Consider the following 22,162-nt stretch of genomic DNA (forward strand, 5'->3'; position numbering starts at 1 on the left):
ACAGACTGGGACTTCATTCCTTGGGAGATTGAGAGGTGATGTTATAGAGGTATATAACATAATTGGGGCACAGCTAGGGTGAATGCACTCAGTCTTTTTCCCAAGGTTGTGGAATCAAAAAGTTAGGACGAAGGGTCTCGGCCTGAAATGTCGACAGTGCTTCTTCCTATAGATGCTGCCTGGCCTGCTGCGTTCCACCAGCATTTTGTGTGTGTTGCTTCAATTTCCAGCATCTGCAGATTTCCTCGTGGATGGTAAATAAGAACTTGAAGGGCAACATTTTTGTATATATATGGTGATATCCATTGGAATGAGCTGCCAGAGGAAGTGGCTGAAGCAGGGACAATAAGAACAGTTGGCCAGGCACATGGATAGGAGACATTGTGGAGCTTATGGGCCAAACACTGGCAAATGGGACTAGCTTGGATAGATATCTGGTCAGCATGGACCAGTTGGGTCTATTTTCCATGCTTCATCACTCTATGATGAAAGTATGAAGTATGAGAGAAAGATCAGAAATGGAACAATGTGAAATATGGAAGATGGGAAATCAGTATAAATATTCAGTATTACTATTCATACCAGAACATTGTGAGTGAAACTGTAAACCAGAGGAACAAATAACTGGGCAAGTGGCGGGAATCTGGTGTGAGAACCCTAAGAATCACACTCCGTAGCCCACTTTAAATAGTGACTTTAACAAACATGTCAAAAATGAAAATGTCAAAATTGCCCGTAAACAAATTCTTTGTGTAGAAAAAATTCCTTCAAATCCCCTTTAAAACTCCTTCCTCTCACCTTGAAGCTACTTGCACTTATTTCTGTTACTGCTGCCTTAAGAAAAGGATTCTATTTACCTTTGCTTTGCCTCTTATAACTTTATGTACCTCTATTAGGTCATCCCATTGGCCTTGTTTGCTTCATGAAAAACACACTCAGCCTATCTGATCTTTCACTATAACTGAAGTCCACCAAAGCAGGCAATGTCCTGGTGAATTTCATCTGCTCTTTCTCCAACAGGACTACATCCTTCCAATAGTGTGGAAGCCAAAACTGCACAGAATACTCTAAATGTTGTCTAACCAATGTTTTGTAAAGCTGAAGTATAATGTCCTAACTATTATATTCCATGCCTCAACCTATGAAGGCAAGCATCCCCTGTGCCTTTGTCACAAACTTATCTACCTGTGTTACAACTTTCAGGAACAGTGGACTTGAACTCCAACATCCTTCTGTTTGACAACATTCCTCAGCGCTGTATCATTTACTGTTTCTGTCTTACCCAATTTGACTGCTCAAAATGGGTCATCTTGCACTTGTCAGGATTAATGCCCATGAAAATAAACATGAAATTGAACTTAAATTCTATCTGACAATGCTCTGCAAATGCTCTATCAATGCAGTTATTTAAAAAGCTTAATTCTGGAGCCAATTAATGAAAATCACTCAAAGGGGTTGGGTGTGTGGGGTGTGGGTAAAGTAGCTTAAAAAATCTTTATTCAACTGTTATTTAGTGCCTTCACAATTAACCTTGCCTGTGAAAAGGTAAAGTTCAGCATTTGTGAGAAAGAAATATTATTACATTAACTTAAACTTCCTCTCCCACCTCCCCCAACTGTCCTCCGAAAAGCCCAACTTCCTGCCAAGTAATTTAAGAGTAGCTGCCAACCTTGAAATGTTTGTGTAATGATATGCAAAAATCATTCTCAATATAATTGGAGTTTTGGAACTGGATGGCGACATCACTAAATATAGTAAAATTAAGCACTTAAAATTAATTAAAGAACTCTATGATAATTAAATGACTGACCTTGACATTAACATCTATACATTTTTAACATTTATCAATGACTTTAAAATTTGCTTTCTTAGACAGAATCTATTGTAAATCAAAATTAACTTATGAAAGAAAACAGTGCAGTAGTCTTTCAGCATTTCAATTAGCATTTTGATATTTTGTTCAATTAAGTGTAAGATTAACATTTAAATGTTCAACAATCTTTGGTTTTAAACAAATTTGCCATATTATTCGTTAAAAGTAAGTAATGGCTCTCTTTACTAGCTTTACAAATGAGTGATCAATGAGAAATGATTAGGAATGATTTAATGAAGAAAACAGTGAAAGGAGAAAAATAAAAATAAATATACTTGTTAATTTGCGAGATTCATTATACTTTAGTTCATTGACACACAGGAATACAGAAACAGAATCAGTAGGCCATTCAGTCTTTTATGCTGCAATGTCATTCCGAATACTAATATCAGGGCAAGATTGAAATAATAGTGGTCAATACAGAATAAAATATCTTTATTGTTATTTTTCCCAAATGCCTTTGCACCGCTGCTTTAGCTTTGCTTTTCTTTCCCCATTCCTCCTGTGCATATAAAGGGAGAAACAGAAGAGAGGGGACAGAATGAGATGGATGAATGAGTGATGAGGGAAAATTCTGAACCCTACACAGATAGGACAATTTGAAACAAGTTAGACTGGATTGAATGGGCAAAAAACAACCAAGAAGCAAAATTGTCTGTTGCTGCAGAAGAATAGCAGCTGACAAGGAATGAAGCTGTTATGTGCAAAATAATGAGCTCAGTCAATTTTGATGCAGTCCACTGCTTGTTTTTATACTCTACACTTCTCCTGCATCTGCCTCACAGGGCCAAACTGGAACTCGCAGGTAAAACAAGTAGTCAAGTAACATCTAATCAATAGACACTGCATCCGGAGGAACTGTCCTCCCGGATGGTCTTTGAACTGTTTCTAAATGTTTCCAATAAAGAGAAACTTAAAGAATATTAAAATAGATTTAAACAATTTACCTAAAATTATATCTACTTAAATCATTTTACAGGTCTGTAAATTCATAAACATAAAGATAAAAACTTTAAAAATCTGACCACATATTTGCAAGTCACTCTTTTCAATCAAGGTTGGTGACTACATTCAAATTAATGGGATTGTGCTGCAAACACAAACAAAATTTACAGTTCAATGTAAACGTATTATCAAAGTACATATATATCACCATATACAAACCTGAGATTAAGCTTTTGTGGAAATACTCAATAAATCCATAATAGAGTAAATGAAAGACTATATTTACTGGGCACTTGAGCAATGTGTATTTTCCTCTCAGCTCATTGAGGAGCCCAGTGGCAAAGTGGGAAGTCAGATTTAGAGACAGAACTATCAGAGATAGGTTGATCCAGAGGAGGACTTCCCATTAGATGTAGCTTTATAAGCCGTTGGTCAGACCACACTTAGGAGTATTTTGAGCAGCTTTGGGCTCCTTATCTGAGAAAGGATGTGCTGGCATTGGAAAGAGTCCAGTGGAGGTTCACAAAAGCGATCCCAAGAATGAAAGGTTTAATGTATGAGGAGTGCTTGATGGCTCTGAGCTTGTACTCGCTGGAATCCATGGGGGTGGAGGGAATCTCACTGAACCTATTGAATGTCAAAAGATCTAGATAGAGTGAGCATGGAGGGGATGAGTCTAGGACCAGAGGGCACATCCTCAGAAGAGGATATTCCTTTAGGGCAAAGATGAGGAATTTCTTTAGCCAGAGGGTGGTGAATCTGTGGAATTCATTGCAATATGGAGGCTAAGTCACTGGGTATATTTAAACAACACACACAAAATGCTGAAGGAACTCAGTGAGCCAGGCAGCATATATGGAAAAGAGCAAACACCCTTCACCAGGACTGCCTGGCCTGCTGAGTTTCTTCAGCATTTTGTGTGTGTTGCTTGGATTATTTGTTTTTTGGTCTTTAGGTATATTTAAGGTTGAGGATAGGTTCTTTTTTTTGAAAACTTTTTTTTATTGCGTTTTTAAGTGATTACAAAGTATGGAAAAAAAATGTATATATCCCTTCCCCCCTCCCCTTAACCCCTCCCCCCTAACTTCCCTATAAAAAAAGAGAAAGTGAGAAAGAAAAAAAAAAGAGTGCCTGGTTGTTGGAAGATCTCCACATGCTCCATGGAGTTCTTAATAACTTTAGTATATATATTTATTTCTTTCCCCAAATAACCAATTGTTTCATCTTCAGAGCACCTATTTATTTAGTCCTGTCTTTTGTAAATAAGGGCAACCTTGATAGTAAAGGTGTGAAATGTTACAGGGAGAAGGCAGGAGAATAAGTTTGAGGGGGTTAATAAATCAGCCATGACAGAATGGCACAGCAGACAAGATTGGCCGAATGGCCTAATAATGCTCCTATTGTCTTATGGTCTAGATCTCCATAGAGATGCTAGCAAAAGACATTGAATTTATTGAGTAAAAATATCGTGTTGTTAAAGATGTAATCCAAATTGATAGCTAATTGAATTGTGAAGACTGTTCCTAGAATACTTAATTTCCAGAATGACAAAATGGTAACTGCATCTCAGAGAGTTGGAAAGCAATGACCTTTATTTTGCTTCAATTCAATTTCTGAGTATTCAGACAAAGATTACAAAACAGAGATCAGTAGAACAGCCCACCTATTTGGCAAATTAGAAACATCTCAAGGATAGTTATTCAGTTCTGCAGCAACACTATTTGCTCTTCCTCAACAGTGCATCCAATTTAGATAACACCTATAGCACGATTTCAATTTAATTTTATTAGCTTCAATGGAGATTACAAACAAGAGGGATACTCCTGATAGACCATCTTTTGGTGCTCTTCTCTGCTTACAGACTACCATCATTCAAATATAGTGGAGCCATTTCAAGGTCAAATATTTCTAGTTTCCTGAATGAAATATGTAGCTGCCAATATTTAACTTTACAATGATTGCAAAGGATATTTTAGAAATGGATTTCTTGCCAGATTTGTCCACCAAACAAAGCACAGATCTATTCCTTTTTTTTTTGAATCATTACTTCAGCTCTGCAAGTTATTTTTTTTGCTCCTGTGTTAAAGAAAATTAAATGACTGTGAACAGAATTACCACGGCACTTGTCATTGGATTCTCTAAATTTTGCGACTTGTTCAATTATGTAATGGTGGATATAGTATGCTAGATGTTATTTTGAAATTTGAAATTTTAACCATTATTCCAGAAGCTCTAAACAAATTATTAAACCCTTTTATTTGCAATAAATCCGTGCCTCTGATGCAAATTATCTGTAGCAAGTGACTTGAGGTAGTGGATAAATATCGCAAACCCTATCTTTACAAAATCCTCTAACTTCACTAGGAGAAAAATGAACCAATATCACATCCCTTACCCAGGCCAACATCCTGAGTATTAAGGTTCAAGTTACACTCAGTCATCTATGACATAGGGCTATGTCATTGTAATGCCCTATATGAGATTCATGAGATGGATAATATATTCCAAGCTTTGCTGTGAGAATAAATTACCAAGCAAAGAAAATATTAAAGGATGTGACAGTCACTTTGAAGAGGAGCAACATTTCCACTGGGGAATCTCCATAAGACATTGGAGCAGAACTAGGCATTCGGGCCATCGAGTCTGATCCATCACTCCAACATGGCTGATTTATGATCCCACACAACCTGTTCTGCTATCTTTTCCCCACAACTCCTCATACATCAGACCTTTCATTTCTGGGTTCATTCTCATAAACCTCTAGACTTTTTCCAATGCCAGCACATCTTTCCTCAGATTTGGGACATAAAATGCTCACAATAATCCAAATGTAATCTGACTAATACTTTATTAAATCCTCAGCATTACATCCTTGTGTTTATATTCTAGACCATAAGATATAGGAGCTGAAGTAGGCCATTCACTCATTGAGCATTCTCCACCATTCAATCATGGGCTGATCCAATTGTTCCAGTCATCGCCACTCTCCTGCCTTCACCCCATACCCTTTGATGTCCTAGCTAATCAAGAACTTATCCATGTCTGCCTTAAATACACCCAGTGACTTGGCCTCCACAGCCACTCATGGCAAAAAAATTCCACAGATGTACCACCCTCTGACTAAAGTAATTTCACCACATCTCAGTTCTAAATAGACATCTTTCAATCCTGAAGTTGTGCCATCTTGACCTAGAATCCCCTACCATGGGAAATAACTTTGCCATATCTAATCTGTTCAGGCTTTTTCACATTTGGAATGTTTCTATGAGATCACCCTCATTCTCCTGAACTCCAGGGAATACAGCCCAAGAGCTGCCAGATATTCCTCATATGGTAACCTTTTCATTCCTGGAATCATTCTCGTGAATCTTCTCTGAACCCTTTCCAATGTCAGTATATCCTTTCTAAAATAAGAAGCCCAAAACTGCACACAAAACTCCATGTGTGGTCTCACAAGTGCCTTATAGGGCTTCAACATCACATCCTTGCTCTTATATTCTATACCTCTAGAAATGAATGCCAACATTGCATTTGCCTTCTTCACAACCAACTTAACCTGGAGGTTAACCTTTAGGGTATCTTGCACAAGGACTCCCAAGTTCCTTTGCATCTCTATACTTTGAATTCTCTCCCCATCTAAATAATAGTCTTCCCATTTATTTCTTCCACCAAAGTGCATGACCATACAGTTTCCAACGTTGTATTTCATTTGCCACTTCTTTGCCCATTCTCCTAAGCTATCTAAGTCTCTCTGCAGGCTCTCTGTTTCCTCAACACTACCTGCCACAAATCCATTAATACCATAGTCCAAATCATTGACATACATTGTAAAAAGCAGCGGTCCCAACACCGACCCCTGAGGAACTCCACTGGTAACTGGCAGCCAGCTAGAATAGGATCCCTTTATTCCCACTCTCTGTTTTCTGCTGACCAGCCAATGCTCCACCATTGCTAGTAACTTCCGTGTAAATCCATGGGCTCTTATCTTGCTAAGCAGCCTCATGTGCGGCACCTTTTCAAAGGCCTTCTGAAAATCCAAGTACTCCAGGTCTACTGCATCTCCTTTGTCTACCTTGCTTGTAATTTCCTCAAAGAACTGCAGTAGGTTTGTCAGGCAGGATTTTCTGTTTAAGAAACCATGCTGGCTTTGGCCTATCTTGTCATGTGCCTCCAGGTACTCCGTAATCTCATCCCTAACAATCAGTTCCAACAACTTCCCAACCACTGATGTCAGGCTAACAGAACTATAGTTTCCTTTCTGCTGCCTCCCACCCTTCTTAAGTAGCAGAGTAACATTTGCAATTTTCCAGTCATCCGGTACAATGCCAGAATCTATCGATTCTTGAAAGATCATTGTCAATGCCTCTGCAATCTCTCCAGCTACTTCCTTCAGAACCCAAGGGTGCATTCCATCAGGTCCAGGAGATTTATCCACCCTCAGATCATTAAGCTTCCTTAGCACCTTCTCAGTTGTAATTTTCACTGCACAAATTTCACTTCCCTGACACTCTTGAATGTCCGGTATACTGCACACGTCTTCCACTACGAAGACTGATGCAAAATACGCATTTAATTCCTCTGCCATCTCGGCATCTCTCATTACAATATCATCAGTGTCATTTTGTACTGGTCCAATATGTACCCTCGACTCTCTTTTACCCTTTATTAGTTGTCAGCTTCATTTCATAATTCATCTTTTCCTTCCGAATGACCTTCTTATTTTCCTTCTGCAAGTTTTTAAAAGCTTTCCAATCCTCTATCTTCCCACTATCTCTGGCTTCCTTGTATGTCCTCTCTTTTGCTTTTATTTTGGCTCTGACTTCACTTGTTAGCCATGGGAGTGTCCTTCTTCCCTTTGAAAATTTCTTCATATTTGGAATATATCTGTCTTGTACTTCCCTCTTTTTCCGCAGAAACTCCAGCCATTGCTGCTCTCCTGTCCTTCCTGCAAATGTCCCTTTCTAGTCAACTTCAACTAGTTCCACTCTCATGCCATGGTAATTTCCTTTATTCCACTGAAATACTAACACATTGGATTTTATTTTTTCCCTCTCTAATTTTAATGTGAACTTGATCATATTGTGATCACTGTTCCTGAAGGGTTCCTTAACCTTAAGCTCTTTTAACACCTCCAGATCATTGCACAGCACCCAATTCAGCACAGCCGATCCCCTAGTGGGCTCAACAACAACCTGTTCTAAAAAGCCATCCCTTAGACATTCTACAAATTCTCTCTCGAGGTCCAGTACTGATCTGGTTTTCCCAATCCACTTTCATGTTATCATAACATTGTCTTTCTGACATGCCTTTTCTATCTCCTGCTGTAATTTGCAATCCACATCCCAACTGCTCTTTGGAGGCCTGTATACAACTGCCATTAGGGTTCTTTTACCCTTGTCATTTCTTAACTCAACCCATAGAGACTCTACACCTTCCAATCCAATGTCATCTCTTTCTAATGATTTAATATTATTTCTTGCATACAGAGCCACACCACCCCTTCTGCTTACTAACCTATCTTTCTAATACACCATATATCCTTGGATGCTCAGCTCCCAATGGCAGCCATCCTTTAGCCTAGTTTTAGAGATGGCCACAATGTCAAATTTGCCAATCTGTAGCTGAATTTCAAGATTGTCCATTTTATTCCTTATGCCTTGTTCAGTCAAATATAACACTTATAGTCCAGTATTTGTTGCTTTTCGTTTTAACTGCACCATGCCTCTATTGCCCTGTAACTCATGCCACTTGCTGTGATTAAGCCTCATCTCTTGCTTGTTCTTTCCATAATCACTTTTGCACGCTATCTTTGATTTATTTCTGTTTTCCCCTTCCTCAATCCTATCACTCCAGTTCCCATCCACTTGCCAAATTAGTTTAAACCCTCCCTAACAGCTCTATTAAATGTGCCTGCTAGAATATTGGACCCCTTTGGGTTCAGTTTTAACCTGTCCTTTTTGTACAGGTCATACCTCCCCCAGAAGAGGCCCCAATGATCCAGGAATCTGAAGCCCTGCCCCCTACACCAGTCTCTTAGCCACACGCGAATAGTCCTTGTGAAATGATTGCTAACATTGTATTTGCCTTCCTTAACACTGACTCAATCTGCAAGTTAACCTCTAGGGAATCCTGCACTACAGTAGAGTAGATCCTCTGAAAGGAATTTAAAGTTGCTGATCCTCTCCACCGATAATATCCCCCCCCCCCCCCTCACCCCAGTCCTAATGAGGACTGGCTTGTGGACATCCGGTTTTCTCCTCCTGTCGTTAATAATCAGCTATTTGGTCTTGCTGATATTGTTGTTGTCACACCACTCAGCCAGATTTTCAGTCTCCCTCCTATATCCTGATTCACCACCACCTTTGATTTGGCCAATGACAGTGGTGTTGTCAGGAAACTTGAATATGGCATTCAAGTTGTGCTTGCCGCACAGTCATAAGTGTAAAGAGAGCAGAGTGGGGACTAAGCACAGCCTTGTGGTGCACCCTGATGTTAGTGATTTGTGGAGATGTAGTTGTCAAACCAAACTGACTGGTGTCTGTCAGTGAGGAAATCAAGGATCCTCTTACAAGGAAGCATTGAGGCCCAGGTCTTGGAGCTTATTGATTAGTTTTGAAGGGATAATAGTTTTGAATGCCGATCCACAGTTAATGAAGACCATCCTGATGAATGTATCTTTACAGTCCAGATGTTCCATGATTGAATGAAGAGCCAATGAAATGGCATCTACTGGTGACTGTGTGTATGACAGTAGCCAAATTGGAGCAGACCCAAGTCGCTCCTCAGGGAAGTGATGATGTTTCAACACCAAACTCTCGAAGCACTTCATCGCAGAGCACGGAAGTGCGACTGGACGATAATCATTGAGGCAGGTTACCACGTTCTTCTTAGCCACTGGTAAAATTAAAGCCTACTTGAAGCAGGTGGGTGCCTCAGACTGCTGAAGTGAGAGGTCAAAAATATCAATGAACACTCCAGCCAGTTGGTCAGCAAGGGTCTTTAGTACATTGCCAGACACCACGTCTGGGCTGGATGTTTCCTTGGGTCCACCCTCCTGAAAGATGCTCTCAAGTCAGCATTAGAGATTGAAACTGCAGGTTCTTAGGGACTGTGGGAGTTTGTGAAGGTATCTTCATGAGCTCATCTGGGTGCGAAAGTTTGCTGTCACCTATGTCGCTTGGTTTCACTTCATAGGAGGTGACAGCATTCAAGCCCTGTCAGTGATTCCAGTTGGTATAACAGTGGTCGAGTATGTTGGGTCCAGCACATAAGTTATTAAAAAAGCACGGCAGTGCCTCTACTTTCTTAGAAGTTTGCAAAGATTCGACAAGTCATCTAAAACTCTGGCAAATCACTTGATGTGCGGTGGAGAGTATATTGACCGACTACATCACAACCGGGCTTGGAACTACCAGTGCCCTTGATCCTTCCAATGTGATGCTACACTGTATCCCCTATTTGTTAAGCCCTTACCTTAAACTGTTCACAATCCACAACGCTGCATTGGATCCATTTTCACTATTTCTTTCTGCAGTGCCACTTCAGAAATTCAATGATTCCAGATCCAGTATTAAATTTCCAAGATCCTCTCAGAGTACAAAAATGGGTTTGATTTCCATCACTCCTTCATTTCTCTCAATCCCCCACTAACTCCCCAGACTTATTCTTCAACACCCCCTCCCCCAACCTAAATTATCCCTGATTCAAAAGCACAAGTTCCAAATATGAGCAGCTGAAGTTTCTGGCAAAGAGCTGGTTAATGGTCAAGGAACAAAACCTATTCACAGGAAATTCCGCAAATGCTGGAAATCTGAAACAGACACAAAATGCTGGAGGAAATTGCCATTTTATGTGTGTCAAACAAAACACTTTCACTGGTGCCCACCTGCAATGTTCACCTAGCACCCATTTCTACATCCACTCAAATCAAAAATTCATTACAAATAGAGCAGTTACAATCCAAACAGCAGCTAACATGAACAAGTTCAGTTTTGAAGGTTTGTTAATGAGTATGAGGATGAAATTCTCAACTCATCAAGACTCAGGGACTAAATTGGCTTTCACCCTTAACCTAATCCCTTAAACTCAGAGCTCTTACTTAGGGAACTCTTATTGACAGATGGTTTGGTGATGATTCACCAGAGCAATCAGCAAAATATTATTCTCAAATTACTTCTATGAATTAATCTGCTAACATTTTAACTAGTAAAAATATACTAAAAATTTTAATAAAAATATGCTAAAAATTGCACTTAAAATTTTCAATTTCTATTCTATTTTCACAATAATTCAGCATTGATGTGCTTAGTATCCTGCCCTAAGACAATGGTTTATAGCCTATACAAACTGATGTACGAAACAAAAACCTCATATCCTGAACCTCTTTTGGTATTGTGTAATGATCGCAGAACATGGTTCGTGTTGTCTTTTGCTTAATTACTGGAAATCCAGACAGGTGAGAAACAAAATCAGATAATATCTAACTCTTTGCCTTAAGCCAAAATAGTAGTAATTTTCTATTTAATTACAATCCAGAACTATTTGGGGTCACTGTGACTATTCAACAAAGCAGCCTTTGTCACCAGTTCAGTCTGGTATTTTACAATGTGAGCTAGTCACAGACAACAGACAACAGGTTTGTCTAACTGAAGCAATGATTCAGGTCATGGCCAATGTTATTCCTGCATGCTCTCTTTATAGTCACATTTTTTATTTAAAAACTGTGACTTCAGAATGAAACTTTGCACTAAGATAACTGCAAAAGCCGTTCCGTGTTAATGTCATCATGTCAGAGAGTTTACAATGCAAACTGTATAAATGTACAGAGGTTCCCAGTTAATTGAGCCATCGGTTAATCGGGGCAGCTGCTTATTTTGGACAACTCTTAAAGAACAAAAACTAATCGTGAAAATATCAGGACTCCCTTTGAAATACACACACAATGCCGGAGGAACTCAGCAGGTCAGGAAGCATCGATGGAAATGAATACAGTTGACGTTGCAGATCCTTATTCAGGACTGGAAAGGAGGATTTATTTTGTTTATTTGGGGCACTATGCTGCTTAATTGGGCAGGAAACTATTGTCAAACAGTTTCTAACTAGTATTAGTCACTTGTATTTACGTGACATTACACCATGCTTCGAGCAAACAGTTTTATAGAAAAAGTTGTGTGTGTTTGTCTTCAAACTGCAGTGATTTCTGTCACTGACAGTTGACAAGAAATAATTCAGTGCTGTTTTGCTCACCGTGGTTTCAAGCATTCAGGACTGCTGATCCCAGAAACATCCGGGAGTGAAAATGAAACAATTTCACAACTTCAACAAGTTGGGAACTACAAAGAACTTCAAGGTATAAACAATCATCCTGAAGGTAACAACTAAGATTTCTTGGCTGCAAATGCCGAGAAGGTAGTCCAGATACTAGGTGTCATGCTGATTTTGAAAATTTACAGTTAAAGAACGCAACATAGATAATTTCTCTGTTGATAAGTACAAAGAACTAATACACAGTTTTATAGTGCTGTAGTAGTACTGGTAGTGTTCTAATTTGTTTTACATTTGATTTAAATACATAATTTGTTACTCAAGTTTGTCTTTTTTTTTAATACCTTTTTAACTATTTCTATGAAACTTCAGCTCATTGGGACAGCTGCTTAATTCAGCCAAAATGTACTTGTCCCAATATGTCCTAATTAACTGGAGTCCACTGTATTTTATATCTACAGATTTTCAAAGCAATTATGAATTCAGTTAACATAAAGAGAAATTGATGTATGACACAAGTACTCAATCAGAGATTTCATCAATTGTTTGAATGTCATTTATGGACATAACATGAACATCAGATCCATAATCATTCCGTTAACCTTATTTCCCCATGACTCTAACTTGTGTGAGAAATTCTGTGGAACAGTTATAACTCAACTCTTTTCATTACTGAAGTAAATTTGGAAGATAGATGTAAAGCAGATGAGAGTGAATTGCTGTGGATAAGATTCAGACTGAGATACAAAGTTCTCTTTAGTCAGATCTTCATTTCTGTATTTTAGAGACCCAAATTAATGCCAAAGCTAGATAGATCAATTCACATGGAGATGGACACAAATAAAAGATCCCAGAGAAAATAATATCTATTTTGATTACAAACAGGTGAATGATGAAAATAATGCCAACACAAAGGACTCCTGAAATAGGATGATGCACATTTATTTGCAAATAATTGAGAAACTAGGTTTACTTCTTTCTTACAATTTTTCTCCAAAAACTTTCTGTAATCCTTAGTATGATAAAATTATGTTTCTATTGGATAATGGGAAGTTACTGAACTGAAGTGATGCATTTTCCAATGTGCATCAATGTGTAAGTGGAAGTCTATTTCTGGACTTAAGCTTGCATTCTCATTTGATAACAATGAATAAAACTACAGTTGCTGGGATCTTTTATCTCTTCTTAACAACGGACTATGGAATTACATCAATGATCTCAGATCTTGTTCAAAGGTTAAATGCAGAGCAGAAGTCATGAATTCTAAGGGTCAACCCCATGGCTGAAAATGTGCCAGGAGAAGCAGAACTCAAACCAGGCTGAAGAACAGAGGGATGCTCCTTTACCCAGCATCTTGTTGGCATATGTGCAGTCACTGAAAAATCCGACTGATACTCAGGGAAAGGCTACTGTATCAGAGGCAGATCTCAACTGTTTGTTGCACTGAAACTTGGTTAAATGTGAATACTCCGGATTTAGCCAAATGACTAGAAAGTTTTACGATCTTCAGAATGGACTGAACCACAAACACACAAGGAAAAAGGTGGCGTGTGTGAATTTTAGTCAATTCTCATTGGTGCACGGACATTATGGTTAGGTCCACTTCTTGTTCCCCTGACTTACAACGCCTAATGATTAAATGTAGACCATTCTATTTGCCTCGGGAGTTCTCCTCCATGATCCTGACTGCAGTTTACATACCACCAGTGGCCAATTACAAGCAAGCACTCGTAAAACTGCATGATTTCTGCAAGCAAGAAATAATCCATCCTGACGCATTTCAAATTGTAGTCAGCGACTTTAACCAGGCCTGTTTGAAAAAAAAACTTGCCCAATTATCACCAGCACATAACCTGCTGCACCAGAGGTCCCAATACACCAGACCACAGCTAAACTATGATAAGGAAAGCCTATTGTTCCTTTCTGAGACTCCATTTTGGCAACTCAGGTCATTTGGCTGTACTCCTACTACCTGCATACAGACGAAGCCTAAAAAGCAAGGCTCCAGAGGTTAGGACAACTATGTGGTGGTTGCAGGATGCAGAGGAACAGTTACAGGATTGCCTTGAGTCAGTGGATTGGGCTGTATTCAAGAACTCATCTGAGCATCTGAATGACAACACCAGGGCTGTAACAGACTTTATTAAAACAGCTGCAGATGAGTGTGTCCCCATGAAATCATTCAGGGTTTACTCCAATCAGAAGCCCTGGATGAACAATGAAATCTGGAATTTGCAGAGAGCCAGATCTGTGGCATTCAAGTATGGAGATCAAGAATGCTACAAGAGGTGCAGGTATGATCTCCAGAAAGCCATCTCATGGCAAAGTGGAGATTCCAGACTAGACTGGGATCAACGAGTGATGCTCCACAGCTGTGGCAGGATGTGAATGCCATAACCTCCTACAAATTAAATCTTACAACATAGGGGACAGCAGAGCTTCACTTCCAAATGCATTCAATGCCTTCTATGCTCACTTTGACCACCAGACAGGGAGGAATCATCACGCACCTCCATGTCACCTGATGAACCTTTGTTCTTAGTGTCTGAAGATGACGTGTGGGCTGCCTTCAAGAGAGTGAATCCAAGGAAAGCATCTGGTCCAACGGAGTACCTGGCTGAGTACTGAAGAACTGTGATGACCAACTGGTTGTTGTGTTCACGGATATCTTTCGCTTTGGCAGTGTGTGGTACCCACCTGCTTCAAGCAGGCTTCAATCGTACCTTTGCCCAAGAAGAGTGTGGTAACCTGCCTCAATGACTATCGCCCATTGGTACTTATATCTGCAGTGATTAAGTGTGAAGTGTTTTGAGAGGCTGGTGTTGAAGCATATCTGCTCCTGTCCGAGTGGCGACTTGGATCCAATCCACTTTGTCTGCTGAAGCAACAGATGTACGGTGGATGCCATCTCATTGGCTCTTCACACAACCCTGGAACATCTGGACAGCAAAGATGCATACATCAGGATGCTCTTTATTGATGACAGCTCAGCATTTAATACCATCATCTCCTCAAAACTAATCAGTAAACACCAAAACCTGGGCTTTAATACTCCCTTGTACAATTGGATTTTGGATTTCCTCACTTATATACCCCAGTCAATTGGATTGGCAAAAACATCTCCTCCACAATCTTTGTCAGCACAGGAGCACCACAGAGATGTGTGCTCAGCCCCTTGCTCTACTCACCTTACACCTATAACACCACTGTTGTGGGCAGTGTCAAAGGTGGTGGTGAATCAGCATACAGGAGGAAGATTGAAAATTCGACTGAGTGGTGTCAGAACATCCTCTCACTCGATGTCAATAAGACCAAAAAGCTGATTGTACACTTCAGGAAAAGGAAACTAGTAGTCCATGAGCCAGTAATTATCAGAAGGTCAGAGGTGGAGAGGGTCACTAACTCAGAGGACCTGTCCTGGACCCATCATATAAATATATTGTCAAATAAAACACAACAGTGGATCTACTTCCTCAGGGAGATCGGCATGTCATCAAAAACCTTGGCAAACCTTTAGAGGTTTGTGGTGGAAAGTATGCTGACTGGCTGCATTATGACCTGGTATGGAAACATCACTGCCTTTGAGCAGAAAGTCCTACAAAAGGTAGTGGATTTGGCCCAGTACATCACAGGTAAAACCCTCCAAACCATTAAGCACATCTACATGAAACGTTGCTGTAGAAAAGCAGCGTCCATCAACAAAGATCGTCACCACCGAGGCTATGCTCTTTTCTCACTGCTGCCATCCTTAGAAAGTACAAGTGCCTCAGGACTTGCACCACTGGGTTCAAGAAGAGTTACTACCCATCAACCATCAGGCTCTGGAACAAAAGGGGAAAACTACACTCATTCTATTTCTGGTATTCCCACAACTGATGGTCTCACTTAAGGACTCTTTACCTTGTTATTTCATGCTCTTTATTTATTGCTATTTATTTATATTCCCATTTGCAGTTTGTTGCCCTTTGATCCTGTTTACAGTTACTGTTCTATAGATTAGCTAAGTATGCCCACAGGAAAAAGAATCTCAGGGTTGTATTTGGCGACATGCATGTTTTCTGATAATAAATTTTACTTTGAACTTGGATCTAAAATGAAAGCTAAAAACATTGGGAACACTCAGCAAGTTAAGTGGCATTAGTGGAAAAAGAAAACAAAGCAAACAATTTGGGTTGAAGATCCAATGTCAGAATGGGAAAGACAGTTTTAAAAGACTTAAATCATCGTGAGACCAATGGGAGGAACTAACTTCCTTTCTCCATTTATCAGTTTTGATGCAAGTTCTTCAACATGAAATGTTAATTTTGCTTCTCCTTCCATTGGTAAAGTCTGACCTGCTGAGCGTTCCCATCAGTTTGCTTTTATTTTTCTCATCTTGAAAAAATGTGAAACCATTGCTTAGATTATGCATTCCTGTAAACTTTAGATTCAAAATATAGTCTCTGTAGTGGAGTAATGTAGTTTGTGTCGCATGAGTTATAGTTGTTCAGCCCACATATGCTATCTGTTTCCATCACCTTCTTTGCCAGCGAAGTCCTGATTTTAACCATAGAATGTAAATAAATACTTTCACCTGTAATCCCCTTTGAAACATCTCACTTTAAACCTAATTCAATGCCTTCTTGTTTTGGTAACCTCACAACATGAAGAAGATTCTGACTACCCACCCTCTCCCTATATACATCTATCAGGTCACCCCTCTGATTTGTTTTGTCAGGGAAAGCAGACCCAAGCTATTCGAACTTTCACCATAACTGAAGTCTTCAATCCACACAGCATTTTGGTGAACATCCTCTGCACTTTCTCCAGGATAACCACATGTTACTCTAGATATGAAACCAGAACTGCACTCAATACCCCAAGTTTTTTAAAGTTGCAACGAAACATCCTGACCTCTGACAGCAAACACACCATATATCTCCTTCACCACCCATCTACCTGGTTTGTCACTTTCACAGAACTACTGTATAAACTTGAACTCCAAGATTCTTTGTTTATCAGCATTCCTTAGTTCCCTGCCAATTATGTTGATGACCTAACCCTATGTGAATTCCCATAATGCATTATCTTGATAGAATTTGCTTCTCTGTGTGAGTAATACCGATATCAGGGACCTTGAAGAACAAGAATGATCATGGATGTCCAACCTTAGTAAAGCCCATCTCTAATTGCTTTTGACAATAACATGGTAAACAAGCTTCTCGATTCAATTTGGTCATGGAACTAAAACAATAGAAGCTCAAGAAAACAATTTTCATGTGATAAGTTTTAAAACAGAACACATTTGAGATATAAAGCATACATCTGGACAACTGTAGAACTGCCTTTTCAAAAAAATATACTCCTGCATGATATAAATTAATATGTGATCACTGAAGTTATACAATCCCTTCATAATTCAGCCTTATTAGTTTGGAGTGAAATAACCTGTAATAAATGTATTCAAATGCCTTTCAAGATGAATATCACAAATCACTTAATATTATTGAGATATAAATTCTTCATAAAGTTGCATATGCAGTATATCACCACAGTAAAAGAAACAAGTGCTGAATAATTGAATTCAACTATGAATATGGTCTATACAATTCCAAACAATCCACATACAATTCATACTCATTGCAAAAATAAAGTCTGTCAATATCTTGGTAAAATATTTTATTATAAATTTTGAGAAAAGACCCAGTATTTAGAATTCAGAAATTAGGAATGCACTATGATTTGTACACACAACTGGTTTTGTGAATAATGTCTTGTATATAGCATCAATCATCATCTTAAACCAAATCTTTAAAATACTGACTGATATCAAACTAGAAAATAAAACAGCCTACCAGCTATTTACTATACATGTGCAAAAAGACAGTCTTCTCAATAAATACAAACTACCAACATAAAAAGAGAGAAATGTGGCTTATTAAATATAACATCATATTTTCCTTTAAAGGCTCATTAATCTGTGCAGCAGACATATCGATTTCAAGGTACTTTCTGTTTACTATTTTTAAAGGAATGCAGACTAATAAAATTCTTCTCTTTCTACTTCTTAAACTGTCTAATAACTTGTGATATTGACAGGTTTGATTAAAGGCATTTAAAAGTAATTACCTACCTCTGGCAGTCATTTTCCAACATCCTGCCTTTTCCTTATCTCTCCAAATTGTTTTGTGCTCAAATGTGTTTGCCTCTGGCAGATCTCTTTACAGTTTTATAAAAAAAAGTGATTGATGATTTAAACTTTTTCTCTGATATTTGACAGCTGCTCATTTGCAGTTTGTGGTTATACAAAGGACTGGGATTATGTTGTGTTAACAGAGTGCTCCCATGCGGTCTGGATACCTACCAAAAGCTGCGACTTTGATTATCACGGCTTCAACATTAGACAATATCATTTCTCTCAGCAAATCTTCCTGGTTTCGACGCCAGAGGTAAGCCAAAGGCTGGAGATTAAGTCGCCTGCACCTGTGAAGGGAAGGAAAGGTCTTCCAACTGGATATATTTCAGAAGTACTGATATAACTTAAGGCACATCTTTTAACCCTGCTAATTTCCACCTTCAAAAATAGTTTCATTGGAGCAGAGTAAATATAATCTAAAATTATCCAACCGGTATTAGTAAGTCAATAGCCTCAAAAAAAGCTTTGTACAAACACACATGAACTCCTATATTTATCGTAGTATTAAAATGTATTAACCATTTTCTTTTGATAAGATTGCACAATACAAAAAAAATCAAAGTTTGCTATAGAATGTTTAAAGACAGTCTTCCTCTCCTTATTATGCACAACAGAAGAACAACTCGATGAAAGTCAGCCTGTCTTTGAACCTAACTGCTAAACTACAAAAAGCAGTTACACTGTCAGTATTTCAAATCATGAAATACAGAATGATGGGGGTGGCAGCCCTCTATTAAAGCAAATTAATTATGATTCATGCTACTTCCTCCCTCGCCCCATAATTGACTTAAATTGCAAAACTTACAAAAGCATTAAAATTGTGCACCTTCTGATTGTCAGTGCATCAGCATGCCAGGAATAAAAGGTAACTTGCTAAATTATTTGTATGGTTCACCATTCTTATTCTACAGCAGGGCAGGTGATAACTTTTCTGTTCAATGAAATGAGCCAAATGCATGATTTCAATGAGTTACTTGGATCAAAGAGTGGTGGTCTGAGTGTTTACAGTGAATAAAGGCCCAATGCAGGAAAATTAGTGCATTCTATCAGCCTGTAACATTGTTAATTGACTGTTGTAGTAGTTACTCTTGGAATGCACTGAAATGCGCCTTTATGAATAGGTATGATAAAGGAGCAATTGTGAGAATCTGTAAAATGTTGGCATTCACAGAAGTCTGGGTGTTCTCATACATGAAATACAGCAATTCAGTGTGCATGTAATTAAGAAGGAAAATGGAATGCTGACCTTTACTGCAAGGGGGATGGAATACAAGACAAAGGGAAGTTGGCTGCAACTGTCTGGGGCAATAGTGAGAACAACCCTGGAGCATTTTAGCTTCCTTGTTTAAGGAAGGGTATACTTGCCTTGAGTCAGTGAAGTATCATGGAATGATTCCTGATGAGATAAGAATGGGCCCAAACACTCTGGTGTTCTGGAGAACAAGGGGGGTATTTAGTCACTACATATATTTAAGTTTGAGGTATCTTGTAGAGGAATCAAGGGTAAGGGGGAATCAGGCAGCAAAGAATAGTTAATGCCAAAATGAAATCAGATGTGATTGTAATGAATGGCAGAGTAGAACCAAGGGGAACATGGCCCAAACTTTCTTGAAATGATGAGATGATACAGGCTAGAAATTCTTTTTAAGGCAAAGGGGAAATCTGACAGACAAACATAAAACAGTGTTACACAGAGAAAGCTGGAGGGACTCAGCAGGCCAAACAGCAACAGCTGTAATCTTCAAACAACTCTTCTGTCACTTGAGATGGATTAATGTTGAAAAATGTGTCAACCACGCTGTGGAATTTGTACCAGGCAAGTTCAGAATAGACTCGGACACACCCCACATCCCCCTCCCCTGGGAAGACCATGATCACATTCGCTTATTGCAGCTGTGGGCCTCCCAGTGTCCTGGAGGCCTGGTTGCCATGGATGTCTAAGGAGATGGAGTGACCTGTGGGCATCAGATGGTGCAGAATGACCATCACCTCAGGCTGCTCTGACTGCCTTGTAATAGCTCATGCTGCCTGAAGACCTTGCCATGTAGCCAAAAATATTTGAAATACATTTAAATGGTTAAAAGAATTTTTAAAGTATTTAAGAACACATTTATTGTATGCCAGTTAATACACTGTTAGATATGTAAATAAATTAAAGGGTTTTAACAGCAGGTTTATAATGAAGGTCAGCTACCCCATTCAAGTAAAAGGGGTACACCAGTTTACACTTTGTACACCAGTTATAGCTGGTGTAAAGCTGTGGGTTCAGATATGAAGTGAATCCAGCCCCTCAGCTCAAGATGATGAGTTGCTCCAGCGCCACTGGGCTTCCAAGGTTGTGGAGAGAAGAGGCAAGGCATCCAGCCATCTGTTGTATTCCACAGTTGCACAGGTGTGGAAATTCACTGACTCCATTCCAGCAGCCAAGCAGCATTTCTCTTTGGAGCCACTAGTGCAATCCAGACTACTCATTCAATAACCATGGAGAAAGACACATTTCAATACGTAGATGTAAGCAGATCTCCTAAATTCTACGCTGCAGCTTGATGAAGCACATTATGAAGACTTCATAAGTCTAAAAGATATAGGAGCAGAATTAGGTCATTTGGCCCATTGAGTCTGCTTTGCCATTTCATCATGTTGGATCCATTTTTCATCTCAGCCCGAATCTCCTGTCTTCTTCCTGTATCCATTCATGCCCTGACCAATCAAGGATCTATCAACCCCTGCCTTAAATATATGTAAAGACTTGGCCTCCACAGCTACCAGTGGCAGTGAGTTCCACAGATTCACCACTGTCTGGCTAAAGAGATTTCCCCTCATCTCTGTTCTAAAAGGATGCCACTCTATTCTGAGGCTGTACTTCTGGTTTAAGACTCTCCCACCACAGGAGACATCCTCTCCACACCCACTCTATCAAGGCCTTTCACCATTTGGTAAGTTTCAATTAAGTTACACCTCATTCTTCTGAATTCCAGTGAACACAGGACCACAGCCATCAAACGCTCTTCATAAGACAAGCCATTCAATCCTGGAATCATTTTCGTAAATCTCTTTTGAGTCTTCTCCAGTTTCAGCACATCCTTTCTAAGATAAGGAGTCCAAGACTCCTCACAGTGAGAAGTGAGACCTTACCAGTGCTTTATAAATTCTCAATATTACATCCTTGCTTTTTAGTCCTCTTGAAATGAGTACTAAGCACAGACTCAAAGAAGGACTCCCTTTGCACCTCATTTTCTGTATTTTCTCTCCATTTAGAAAACAGACTACCTTTTCATTTCTTCTATCAAAGTGCATGACCACTCACTTCCTGTAACTGCATTCCATCTGCCACTTCTCCTAATCTAAGTCCTTCTGTAGCCTCTCTACTTCTTCAAAACTACCTGCCCCTCAATCTATCTTCATATTATCTGCAAACTTTGCACTAAGCCATCAATTCCATCATTCATATCATTGACATATAACGTAAAAAGAATTGGTCCCAACACAGACCCCTGTGGAACACTAATAGACATGGTAGCCAACCAGAAAAGGCTCCCTCTATTCCCAGATTTTCCCTCCTGCCAATCAGCCACTGCTTTATCCATGCTAGAATTTTTCCTGTAATACCATAGGCTCGTAGCTTGTTAAGTCATCTCATGTGTGGCATATTGTCAAAGGACGTCTGAAAATCCAAGTACATAACATCAACCAATTCTCCTTTGTCTATCCTGCTTGTTATTTCTTCAAAGAATTCCAACAGATTTGTCAGGTAAGATTTTCCCTTGAGGAAAATATGCTGACTATGGCCTATTTTATCACGTGCCTCCAAGTACTTTGAAACCTCATCCGTAATGATCGACTCCAACATCTTCCCAATGACTGAGGTCAGACTAACTAGCCTTTAGTTTCCTTCCTTCTGCCCC

The 22,162-nt window shown here is 39.2% G+C and overlaps 1 protein-coding gene across 2 annotated transcripts in view; it reads right to left on the reverse strand.

Moving 5' to 3' along the window:
* dph6 (diphthamine biosynthesis 6) overlaps nt 1–22,162 on the reverse strand; it is a 251,339-nt gene that overhangs the window by 154,661 nt on the left and 74,516 nt on the right. For both annotated transcript variants that reach the window (XM_073040097.1, XM_073040098.1), the window contains exon 5: nt 18,426–18,544. In XM_073040097.1, coding sequence (XP_072896198.1) covers nt 18,426–18,544 — 119 coding nt within the window. The remainder of the gene's footprint in view (nt 1–18,425; nt 18,545–22,162) is intronic.

The sequence above is a fragment of the Hemitrygon akajei genome, chromosome 3 (assembly GCF_048418815.1).
Source record: "Hemitrygon akajei chromosome 3, sHemAka1.3, whole genome shotgun sequence".
In the NCBI taxonomy this organism is placed as follows: domain Eukaryota; kingdom Metazoa; phylum Chordata; class Chondrichthyes; order Myliobatiformes; family Dasyatidae; genus Hemitrygon; species Hemitrygon akajei.